Genomic DNA, 13406 nt, shown 5'->3' with positions numbered 1-13406 from the left:
TTTTAATTTTAAGAGAGAATTTTATCCTTGGCAAACAAGATTAGGGGCAATTTTTCCACATATTTGCCATACTGATGATCAAATTATATCTCAACATCCATCTTGAGCCTTTTAATATTAAAAAAAAAAGTTTTCTTGATATTCCAGCATTAACATAACAAAGTCTCACTCTCTACCACTGACACGATAAAAAAATCAGACCCTGCCTTCTATGGTTGTATTTCACAGAGCGTGTCTGTAGCACACCAGGTATAAGGCTGCTGGGAAAGGCAAGGCTAATGACATTGAAGTGATCTCTCATTCAGGAAACTCAGAGCTTCCACTGTATCACACAAGAATCTCTAGAAAGGCCAGTAGAAGGAGGAGCAGGCCTGCCACGCCTCACAGACATCCTGAAGCTCTAGCACTCCACAAAGCTCCGAAAGAAAATGCTGCTGTGGCTTATCTGCGTTCACCTCGCTCTACAAAAGGAACAGCAAAATGAAAGGGGCCCACCTTTAGGGGTTACAGGGCCATGACATGGCTGTCACCCTGCTGGGCACGTGTAGCTGGAGAGTGAGACAGTTTACTGCATTGACAGGCTTCTCTGAGTTTTTAAATTAGAAATTATTTAAGGAAGAGAAAGGTATGACTCCCCACTCCTGCCCCCACTACAAGGTTTCAGAAATCCAAGTACTATGTGCTCCAAAATGAATAAATGTGAAAGAAAACTACTTACATCTATTTATAGCTTAGCTATACAGTATCTAATTAAACTCTCAATATACAAAAATCAGATTTTCAAGAGCAATCACTCAAATTTGGCTCTTTATAAAAAACAGAAAAAGACTAAGTAGTAATGTATATATAACAAATTATAATGGGAAATTGTACATGCTTAATAGAAGTAAAAGCTGTATTTAAATTAAAATTTGAACAAATATTTAAAAAAAAAGAACTTATCTGCTTCATTTGGACTACTATAAGTTTTAAGCAGTAAAATTAAATGATGATAAAGGATTTAGTACTGCTATTTAGCCAGATACAATATGCATGTAATAGTACTTTCCCTATTTAATATAAGGCAAAGTTTCACGTTCAAATGATAATTAACCAGTAATTTATTATGTACTTTATTATGTTCAATTACTTCACATAAACCAATGGGAAAGACCACTGAAAGGTACAGATCAATACAAATATAACAAACAATTACCAGCTATAAGTATAAGTTAATGCAGTCTAGGGGGGAAAAAATCACTATTTTCAACCTTAAAAGTATGCATAAAAAATCTGGGGGAGCACCCGTAGCTCAAGCAGCTGAGTGCCTGCTTCCCACTGGTTAGGCTGCGTTTTGGTCCCCAGTGCCTCCTAAAAACAAGAACGAACAAAGACAAAACCGACTGAGGGGAGCCAGCATGGCTCGCTGGCTGAGCGCTGGCTTCTCACATACCAGGTCCCAGGTTCAACCTCTGGCCCTAGAACCTAAAAAAAAAAACCTGGAGCCCAAGGGGAAAAGGGAGGTTTCTGCTAATAAGGATGGGATTTCTCCTGGGGGTAATAAAAATGTACTAAAATTAAACAGTGGTGTTGGTTGTATAGCTCTGAAATATACACTTTAAAAGACTGACTTATACGGGATGTGAACAGTATCTCAATACACTGTTACAAAGCAATCTGGATCCTGAAGGTGAACGCTTTCATGCCCTGGTTTGGGTAGAAAGCATCTGAAGTGCGCAGCAGGCACCGGCGCTCCAGGCTCCCTCGAGGTCGCGCGCAAACGCCCCCTTTCCGCCTCCGCGCAGTCAGGCCGCAGGTCTCTGCGGGTGGCGGCCCGCGGCCTCCTCCTTAGTCTGTCCTCCCCACAAGCACTCCCACCCTCAAGCCCCACTTTTTCTCTTCATAAATGAAAATTCACAGTTCTGTGCTCATGCAGAAATAAGTGCCACTCGTCTGGCGCCCTGGCGGCGCTGGAGGGCCCGACCGCCTGCCCTCCCTGCGCTCTGCCCCGCCTGTCCCTGCCGCGCAGACGCTGCCCCGGAGCGGCCCTCACCTGTGTGCAGGCGGATGTGCACCTTGAGGCTGCCGGAGGTGGAGAAGCTCTTCATGCAGTACTGGCACTTGAAGGCCTTGATGCCCGAGTGCGTCTTGATGTGCGCGGTCAGCGTGCTCTTCACGGCGAAGGCGCGGAAGCACTGCGGGCACTTGAACGGCTTCTCGTGCGTGTGGATGCGGATGTGGCGCACGAGGTCGCTGGGCTTCTTGAACTCCTTGGCGCAGTAGGGGCACACGTGCCACCGCACCCCGTTCTCCTCGCGAATCGACCCTAGGGAGGCGGCGAGGCAGAACCGTCAGCCTGGCAGGGACCGCGCGCCAACCGCTCGCAGGGTCAGGGCCACTTCCACGGGGAGAAGCAGCAGCGCGCCCACCCCACGAAAAGCTGAGCAGACAAACGACCCAGTACAGAAAACGTGGGCAGCAATTTTTTTTCAGGAGAGTGCACAAACACAGTCGCCCACACCACAAATTACACAGCTGAGTTTCCTGCATTTGGGGGAACTGCAGGGGTCAGCACATCCGCAGCGCTATGGCCGAGCCTCGCCCTGGGCCAGGCTCCTGCGTGGTCACGGTACCCCCCTGCCAGCTAAGAATGGCCAGAACTTCATCACTGAAATTGCCGGGGATGACGATTTACTCTTAAAGAAAATCTTAAGCGTCCATGAGAGCAGAAGCCACGGCCCAAGAGAGGAGAGCTCCAGGACAGTGACACTGGACAACCTGAGAGGATCGGGGCAGAGAGAAGCCATGTGCGTGGAAGGCAGGAGAAGCAGGCCAAGCCAAGGAGCCGCAGCTAAGTGAAAGAACACCAAGAGAAGGCATGGCCTTCCAGGGAGTGCTGCTCGAGATCACCTCGTAACACCACCAAAAAATGAAAGTAATGCACACACAAAAAATTAGAAAGGGCTAAGTTCTTATACTATAAAAAACAATTTAGGGAAGCGGACTTGGCCCAGTGGTTAGGGCGTCCACCTACCACATGGGAGGTCCGTGGTTCAAACCCTGGGGCCTCCTTGGCCGGTGTGGAGCTGGCCCATGCGCAGTGCTGATGAGCACAAGGAGTGCCCTGCCACGCAGGGGTGCCACCCACGTAGGGGAGCCCCACACGCAAGGAGTGTGCCCCATAAGGAGAGCCGCCCAGCGCTAAAGCCAAGTGCAGCCTGCCCAGGAATGGTGCCGCACACACAGAGAACTGACACAAGATGACCCAATAAAAAGAAACACAGATTCCCGTGCCGCTGACAACAAGAGAAGTGGACAAAGAAGACGCAGCAAATAGACATAGAGAACAAACAACCGGGATGGGGGGGGGGGGAAGGGGAGAGAAATCAATAGATAAATCTTAAAAAAAAAAAAAATTAAAGACCAATCTCTCTAATGAACATAAATGTAAAAATTCTCAACAAAATACTTGCAAATCAAATCCAACAGCATATCGAGAGACTTATACATCATGACAAAGTGGGATTTATTCCTGTTATGTAAGGTTGGTTCAACATAATACACGACATTTAACAAAATAAAGGGGAAAAAAACACATTATCATCTCAATGCAGAAAAGGCATTCAACAAAATTGAGCAAACTTTTTTGATAAAAACACTTCAAAAGATATAGAAGGAAAATTCCTCAATACAATAAAAGGCACGTATGAAAAACCCACAGCCAATATCATACTCAATGGGGGAAGGTTGAAAGCTTTCCCTCTAAGATCAGGAACAAGACAAAGATGCCCACTATCACCACTGTTATTCAATATTGTACCAGAAGTTCTAGCTAGGGCAATTAGACAAGAAAAAAAATAAATAAATAAAGGCATTTAAATAGGAAAAGCAGAAGTAAAACTTCACTGTTTGCAGATGACATGATCCTATACTTAGAAAATTCTGAAGTATCCACAATAAAGCTACTTGAGGTAATAAATGAGTTCAGAAAAGTGGCAGGATACAAGATAAACAGGCGAAAATTAGTAATGTTTTTGTACACTAGTACTGAACAATCTGAGGATGAAATCAGGGGGAAAATTCCATTTGCAATAGCAACAAAAAGACTCAAGTACCTAAGAATTAGTTTAACTGAACAAGTACAGGACCTATATGCAGAAAACTACAAAATAATGCTAAAATAAATTTTAAAAAAGACCTAAACAAATGTAAAAGCATTCCATGTTCATGGATTGGAAGAATAAATATCATGAAGTTGTCAATCTTACCCAAACTGATGCATAGATTCAATGCAATAACAACCAAAATTCCAACAAACTACTTTACAGAATTAGAAAAGGCAACAACCAAATTCATTTGGAGGGGAAGGTGCACCTAAATAGCCAAAAGCATTCTAAAGAAGAGGGGCGATGCGGGAAGAATTTCACTGCCTGACCTTGAAACATATTACAAAGCTACAGTGGTCCAAACAGCATGGTACTGGCATAAAAACAGACACATCAATCAGTGAAATAGAACTGAGGATCCAGAAATAAACCCTCACCTTTACAGTCAACTGGGTTTTGACAAACCTACCAAATTAATGTTAATGGGACAACACAATCTCTTCAACAAACAGTACTGCAAGAACTGGATATCTAAAACCAAAAGAATGAAAGAGGACCCCTATCTCACTGCCTATATAAGAATCAATCCAAAATGGATCAAATACCTAAATATAAAAGCCAGGACCATAAAACAACTAGAAGAAAATGTAGGCAAACATCTTAAAGACCTTGTGGTAGGTGGTGGTTTCTTTGACCTTACACCAAAAGCACGCACAACAAAAGAAAAAATAGATAAATGGAACCTCCTCAAAATTAAACTTTTGCACCACCTCCCACGACTTTGTCAAAAGGGTGAGGAGGCAGGCAACTCAATGAGAGAAAATATTTGGAAATCACATGTCAGATAAGGCTTTAATATCCAGGATATATAAAAAGATGTTATAACTCAACAATGAAAAAAAAACAGACCCAATTAAAAAATGGGCAAAAGACTTGAATAGACATTTGTCCAAAGAAGAAATACGAATGGCAAAAGAACACATGAAGAAATGTTCAATATCACTAACAATTAGGGAAATGCAAATCAAAACTACAATGAGACCTCATTTCACACCTATCAGAATGGCCACTATTAAAAAGACAAAGAACTACAAGTGCTGGGGAGGATGTGGAGAGATAGTACAGCCACTGTGGAGGACTGTTTGACAGTTCCTAAAGAAGCTCAGTACAAACTTGCCACATGACCCTGCAATACCACTATTGGGTATATACCCAGAAGAACTGACTTCTGCACACCAATGTTCACAGCAGCATTATTCATGAATGCCAAAAGTTGGAAACAACCCAGGTGGATAAACAAACTGTGGTGTATTCCAAAAGTGGGATATTATGAAGCTGTAAGAAGAAATGAAGTTGTAAAGCATACGACAACATAGAGGAACCTGAGGGACATTTTGTTAAGTGAAGCAAGCCAGTCCCAAAAGGAAAAATACTGTATGAGGAATGCATTACTATGAACCAAATATATTGTGCAACATACTATATGATTCAAAAGAAAAAAATTTATATGTACCCAGTACATTTAATTGAGAAATGTATGTTTTTATTCAATTGTTTTCTTATTTTTAATTATTGTTTATATTTTCAATTATTAAATGTATATTCATAAAGTTTAAAGAAAAAAATAAAAAAAGAGTTGTAATATATACTTAGCTAAAATTAGTAAATTGTCTCTTCAAATTAGATTTTTTCTAAACTAAAATAAAAATATATCTTTAATTACACGAGATGACATAATATAAAATTGTTACCAGGTTCTAATAATTTCTAGTAACAGACCAGAATAAAGATTGCAACCTGGCATCCCTAAAGCTGTCTTCAAACCTAGACAGCACATTTTCTGTTTGGCTCATACAGTGCTACAAAAAGAAAACTAAATACAGATATCCAACTTCTTTAGACAAACTGAAAGAGCTGGAAAACTAGGTCTGCATTTCCACAATGCTACTTTACCCTAGTGGGCAAGAATATTCCTCTTCAAACATATTAAAAATTTTAAAAAGAAAAAACATATATAATCATCTACAAAATGAAAAGACATTTGCTAAATTTCAATATCTGGTTCTTAACTTTTTAAGAAGTCTAACAAGAAGAAGAAGTGGATAATAGAAAGGCAATACACCTTAAAATTAATAAGGAAATATTAAAAGCAATCCTATTAAGGTCAGGGGAAAAAAGTCCAGTATCACTGCCATTAATAATGTTCTAGAAATACTGGCCAATGAAATTAGACAAGATTAAGAAATATACAATATAAATTAGAAAGAAAAGGTAAAATCATTATTTACCAATGATATGATTTTATACCTAAAAAAAACCTAAGAGGGGGAGTGTGTGTGGGTCAGTGCCTGTTTCCCATTTACAAGGTCCCAGGTTCAATCCCTGGTACCCCCTCCACCCCAAAAAAAGAACTCTAAGGAACTCTGAAAATTGTCTGAGTTTTAATGTCAAAAATCAATATCCCTCCTACCTATAAACATCCAGAAGAAAATTTTTATATCTACAAAAAAATAACAAAATACAAATAAAACTTTGAAAGAAAAAAAAAAAACAGTTGAATAAATGGTTATGTATACCTCATTCTTTGATCAAAGACTAAAAGTTATAAAGATATCATATAACATTTCTTCCTGATTTATCACATATACAAATACCAAAAGAACTGTTTTTTAAAACTAAAGTTTTTAGAACTATGGCAGAAGAGTCTAAAGTGCATATAAGAAAAATGTGGCAATAGTCAAGAATACCCTTTAAAAAATGAGAGGGAACAACCAGCAAGATGGCAGCAGAATAAGGAGCTCCTAGAGTTGGCTCATGCTACAGGGCAGTTAGTAATCACACAGAACTATCTAAAGCACCTGTTTGTGGGCTCCAGGACCAGAAGAGCATCCTGCAACATCTGTGAAGGAATGGAAGGGGTAAACTGCCACTTGCAGAGAAGATTCATGAGTAGAGGACTCGACACCACGGAGGCCAGTTACCATCCTCCACATGCAGGGCAAGCTGCCCAGGAGACAATCTGTGCCTGGAATTGGCAGCTCCATTTCCCAAAAACAGGAGAGGAAGGGACAGTTGGGCACAAACTTCAGCTACTAATTAATAAATTCAGCAGGCTAAAGTATAATCCTAAGAACAGCTGAAGTTTGAGCCTATCTAACTCAGAAAGAGGCTGGTAGCCGCCGTTTATAATCTGATTCCAGCATGAGGGGAAGCTATACTGTTTGAAAATCACAGTGATGGTAAAGACAAGCTTCTTTTACCCAGATCGGACTGCAGCCCTGGCCTAGGCTTTGGCCCCACCTCTGCCAGGGAGGAAGCTGGCAGGACCTGTAGAAGCCTCTCTGGGTAACTGCAGGTACATTCAGTAGGCACAGACTGAATAGTTGGAAGTCTACCTGGGCAACTGCAGTCACTTTGGACCGACACAGCATAGACTGCTGCCCACACCTGCAGCTCCATCCTCAACCCAGGCAGGGGAGAAAGGGATGTGGAACTTTCATCAGTCTCTCAGGACAACTTTAGATGGTGTGGACCTATACAACTTATATTATTACACATGGCTGTGACTCTGTCCCTACCCCTGGCAAAGGAGAAAGGTGGGAGAAGCTTCATCAGTCCCAGGGCAAAGCAGGCAGCTTGTGTCTCCAGAGCTTCTAGTACCAAATACATCCTTGGCTCCTATCGCAAAACTAGCAAAGGAGAAAGGGCAGGAAAGCCCTAAACTAAGGAGAGAATCTGCACCCAGAATAAATACATCTAGTAAGCTAGATGCCAAGACACCAACAAAAAACTAAAATTTATACCAAGAAACAGGAAGATATGGCCCAGTTAAAAGAACAAGATAAGCCTCCAGATGACACAAAGGAGTTGAGACAACTAATATAAGTTCAAACAAATCTCCTTAATAAATTCAATGACATGGCTAAAGAGATTAAGAATAATGGGAAGCAGATGTGGCTCAAGCAACTGGGCTCCCATCTACCATATGGAAGGTCTAGGGTTTGATTCCCAGGGCCTCCTGGTGAAGGCAAGCTGGCACACATGAAAAGCTGGTCCGAGCAGAGTGCTGGCACGTGTGGGAAGCTGGCCCAAGCAGAGAGCTGGCACAGCAAGAAAACACAACAAAAAGAGACACAGAGGAGGGAAAATAAGAGATGCAGCAGACCAGGGAGGTGAGGTGGCGCAAGAAATTGAGCACCTCTCACCCACTCTGAAAGATCCCAGTATCAGTTCCCAGTGCCACCTAAAGAGAAGACAAGCAGACACAGAAGAACACACTGAGAATGGACACAGAGAACAGAGGACAGGGTGCGGGGGAGAGAAATAAATAAATCTTAAAAAAAAATATTAGAAAGACAGTGAATGAGTACGAAGAAGAATTTGAAAGCATACATAGAAAAATAGCAGATGTTACAGGAATGAATGGCACAATAAATGAAATTAAAGATACACTGGAATCATATAAGAGCAGATTGGAGGAGGCAGAAGAAAGGATTAGTGACCTTGAAGACATGGCCTCCAAAAGTGAACATACAAAAGAACAGGTAAAGAAAACAATGGAAAAATTGAACAAGGTCTCAGGGAACTAAACAACAGCAAGAGACATGCAAACATATGTGTCAAAGATGTTCCAGAAGAAGAAAAGGGAAAAGGGGCAGAAGGAATATTTGAAGAAATATGGTAGAATATTTCCCAACCCTATGGAAGGACATCGATATCCATGTCAAAGCAGCACAACATATTCCCATCCAAATAAATCCAAAGAGACCAACTCTGAGACATATATTAATCAGAATTCTGAGAGCAGCAAGAGAAAAGCAATGCATAACATATAAAGGATACCCAATAAAATTAAGTGCCTATTTCTCATCAGAAACCCTGGAAGCAAGAAGGCAGTGATATGATGTATTTAAGATACTGCAAGAGAAAAACTTCTAGTCAAGAATCTTGTATCAGCAAGACTGTCTTTCAAAAATGAGGGTGAGTTTAGAATATTCACAGATACAGAAACTGAGAGCATTTATAACAAAGAAACTGGCCTTACAGAAAATACTAAAGGGTGTGCTACAGTATGAAAAGAAAAGACAGGAGAGAGAGGCTTGGAAGAGAGTCTAGAAATGAAGATTATATCAGTGAAAGTAAACAGAAGTATAAAAAATGAGTGGTGAAAATAAAATATGACAGATAAAGCCCAAAGGTCAAAATGGGTGAAATAAGAACTGCCTTTACAGTAATAACATTGAATGTTGATGGATTAAATTTTCCAATCAAAAGACAAAAACTGGAAGAATGAATAAGAAAATATGAGCAATCTATATGCTATCTGCAAGACCCAAGGATATGAATAGATTAAAAGTAAAAGGCTGGAAAAACATATTACATGAAAAAAAAAAAAAGCTGGCATAACTATACTTTATATCAGATGAAACAGACTTTAAAAGACATTAGTAATATGCAATCTGAGGAGGAAGTGAGGGAAAAAAAAATTCATTTAGAATAGTGACTACAAGAATCAAATATTTAGGAATGAACTTAACCAAGGATTTATAGCACTTGTATCCAGAAAACTATAATGCATTGTTAAGAGAAAGTTAAAAAGACCTAAAAAAATTGGAAGTACACTCCATGCTCATGGATTGGAAGACTAAATATCATTGAGATGTCAATTCTACCCAAATTGATACACAGATTCAATGCAATGCTGATAAAAACTCCAGGAGTATTTTTCAAACAAATGGAAAGCACAATTATTCAATTTATTTGCAGGGGTAAGGAGTTCCAAATAGATGGAAACATCTTAAAAAGGAAAAGCAAAGTTGGAGGACTCTCACTTCAGGATTTTAAATCATATTACCTAGCTACAGTGATAAAAGCAGCATGGTACTGGCATAAAGATAGACACATGGACCAATGGAACCAAACTGATGGTTCAGAAACAGACCTAACATCCATAGTCAAGCAATTTTTGACAAGCCTGTCAACCACCCCCAACTCAGGCAGAACAGCCCGTTCAACAAATAGTGCTGGAAGAACTGGATATCCATAGGCAAAAGAAAGAAAGAGGGGCCCCATTTCACACCTTATACAAAAATTAACTCAAAAGGGGTCAAAAACCTAAATATAAAAGCAGGAAACATAACCCTTCTAGAAGAAAATGTAGGAAAACATCTTCAAGACCTGGTGGTAGGTGGTGGATTCTTAAAGGAGGTAAGAGGAGGACTGAGAAGGATTACTGATTCCTAATGTATGTAGAGGTTTTAATTAACTTTACTATAAAAGTGCAGAAATGTATAGAGATGATGGTAACACATTATGGTGAGTAACTGCTGGTTTATGAATGGGAATGTGGATGGAAAGGGTAATCTAGGGATGTAAATGGCAGCTGAAAGAAAACTAGAGAATGATCTAGGGACTGAATAACACAGTGAACCCAGAGGTGGATGAGAATTGTGGTTAATGGTACGAGGCATGAGCATCATTCTGTGAGCCAGAGCAGGTGTACATCACTATTGCAGGGTGGTGGGAATGTGGAGCAGCATGGGGAAAATACAACTGGAGTGACCTATGGACTGTGGTTAATAGGAATACTGTAATAATCATGCATCTATGCCAAATTTTTACTGTGTTGATAATAGGGAAGTACAGAAAAAGTGTGCCAAATGTATGCTATGGACCATGACCAGTAGTAATAATCTGATATTATTTCATGATTGGTAACAAATGTTCCACCCATGGCATGGTATGTTGATGAAGGAGTATTGTATGGGAGTTCTACACATAGACATGATTGTTTTTGTATGTTCACAACTTCTGTAATAAAAATGTATTTTAAAAAATAATAGGGTGGATTGGTGGAAAAATATACCAAATGTAAGATATGGACTATTGTTAATAGTAAGATTTTAACAGTATCTTTTCTTAATTTGCAAGAAGTATCTCATAATAATGCAAGGTGTTGATGAATAGGACCTCCGTATAATGATATGCATATCTGTTTTGTAAAGTCAAACTTTTACTATACACTTACTGTTTATGTATGTTCACGTATGAATGATATTAAAAAAAATAATAGGGTAGATTGAAGGAAAAGCACACCAAATATAAAATACTTTGGTTAGTAATAATATTTTGAGGATGCTCTTTCATCATTTGTTAAAAATGTTTCAGAACAATGCAAGGTATTAGTAGTGGGGTGAGATATGATATTTGTTTTGTAAGTTCACAACTTTTACTACACACTTATTGTTTATACATTTATGTATGAATGACATACTTCAATAAATTTTTTTCTTTTTTTAACCTCTCTTTTGTGTTTTTCTTTTTATTCCTCTTTTTTTGTTGTTTTCAATGAATTTTTTAAATGAAAAAAAACCTACGGAGAGAGCACATATTAAGCTAAAACAGTCTGGCATCAGAATACATGAATAAAAAGGCAGATTAATGGAAAAGAATAGAGTCCACAAAAGGCCCAAAACATTTGGGAATGTAATGCATAATAAAGGGGCTCTGTATTTTAGTAGAGAAAATATGGCTTATTAAATAAATGATTTTTGGACAACAAGGTAAACAGCTAGAGGAAAAATAAAACAGGACCAAAGATTTAGTTTAAATAAAAAAGCACAGAAGTGCTAGATAAAAAGAAGAGGCTATTGTTTCCATAATCTCAGTGTTGAAGTCTAAGTATAACACAAACTCAAAAGTCATAAAACAGGAAGCGGCTATAGCTCAGTCGCTGAGTGCCTGCCTCCCACATACAAGGTCCTGGGTCCCTAGTACCTCCCTTAAAAAAAAAAGTCATTAAGATATTGAAGAGTTTGGCTACATAAAAAAAAAACATTGGGAGTAGATGTGGCTCACGTGGTTGAATGCCTGCTTCCTACACCAGAGGTCCAAGGTTCGGTCCCCGGTGCCTCCTAAATACAAAAAAAAAAAAAAACTCAGGGGAGCCAATGTGGCTTAGTGGGTGAGCACTAGCGTCCCACATTTGAGGTCCCACGTTCAATCCCCAGAGCCTGGTACCTCCAAAATAAATAAATAAATAAACAAGCCATTAAAAGACAAACAAAAAAAAAATCCGATTCTCCCCAGTTAAAAAGATTTTAACCCAAAAGGCAAACAAATAAGAAAAGAGTATATGCCACAGGGAAACAGATGTGGCTCAAGCAGTTGGGCTCACATCTACCATATAGGAGGTCCAGGGTTCAATGCCCAGAGCCTCCTGGTGAGGGCAAGCTGGCCTGCGTGGCATGCTGGCCCATGCAGGAGTGCTGGCCGAAGCATAGAGCTGGCGCAACAAGATGATGCAACAGAAAGAGACGCAGAGGAGAGACGATAAGAGATATAGCAGAACAGGGAGCTGAGATGGTGCAAGGAATGATCACCTCTCTTCCACTGCAGAAGGTCCCAGGATCGGTTCCCAGAACCGCCTAATGGGAATACAAGCAGACACAGAAGAACACACAGTGTATGGACACAGAGCAGACAATGGGGGTAGAGTGAATAAATCAATTTAAAAAAAAAATAGTGCACGCCATACAAAGATAATTCACAAAATACTATTATCCTTAACAAATCATATCTGATGAAAGTCAAGAGTAAGTCCAACAGAAAAATAAGTGCTCTTTAACATGAAAAGCTGCTCAACCTTACTCCTTGTAAGAGAAATGGAAATTAAAACTTCAATCAAGATAGCATTTTCTGACCTATCAGATGAGTAAGAGAGATGCCAATACTCTGAGAACAATGTTGTGAAGAGACTGCAACGACACAATGACATAGGCACTCTAATGCAATGCTGTTGGAGATGTGAAGTTTGTACAGCGGGAAGGAAATCATCAATACCCAAAACATTAAAGCACATACCAAATGTTTTTCTTTTGTTATCAAAGATATTAATGACACAAATAATGAAATTTGAATGAGGTCTGTAGAAATGGACAAGTGTATTGTTTCGATGTTAATTTCCTTCGGTCAGTATTTATATAAAGATGTCCTTGGTTTTAAAAAATATAGACTGGAATACTCAGACCTAAAGTAGTAGTATACCTGCAAGTCACTCACAGAAAATTCTGGAAAAATTTAAAAAAGACAAAATGACAAAGCAAATGCAGCACAATGTTAATATTTGGAGAATCTGGATCAAAGGTATATAGGAATTCTTTGTATTCTTTTGCAACACTTCTTTTGATGTAGCATGTTCATGCTTTCATATTTCATATTTAAATCTTTGACTCAAATTAATTTTTTCTGGTGGTCAACCAGTTATCCAAACACGATTTATTGAATGAAACATGTTTTTCCAGTGAAATGCAATTATTTCTG

At 39.4% G+C, this 13406-nt stretch overlaps 1 protein-coding gene and 1 non-coding gene across 4 annotated transcripts in view; both read right to left on the bottom strand.

Moving 5' to 3' along the window:
- Positions 1–13406, bottom strand: part of ZNF236 (zinc finger protein 236) — a 152181-nt gene that overhangs the window by 88919 nt on the left and 49856 nt on the right. For all 3 annotated transcript variants that reach the window (XM_058277909.2, XM_058277912.2, XM_071208593.1), the window contains one exon: positions 2033–2305. In XM_058277909.2, the coding sequence (XP_058133892.1) occupies positions 2033–2305 (273 nt within the window). The remainder of the gene's footprint in view (positions 1–2032; positions 2306–13406) is intronic.
- LOC111764243 (U1 spliceosomal RNA) lies at positions 2470–2631 on the bottom strand. The gene has a single exon (XR_002796905.1). It is a non-coding gene; the product is annotated as a U1 spliceosomal RNA (small nuclear RNA).

This window comes from Dasypus novemcinctus, chromosome 16, assembly GCF_030445035.2.
Source record: "Dasypus novemcinctus isolate mDasNov1 chromosome 16, mDasNov1.1.hap2, whole genome shotgun sequence".
Taxonomy (NCBI): Eukaryota; Metazoa; Chordata; class Mammalia; order Cingulata; family Dasypodidae; genus Dasypus; species Dasypus novemcinctus.
This window is presented reverse-complemented; position numbering and strand designations above follow the sequence as displayed.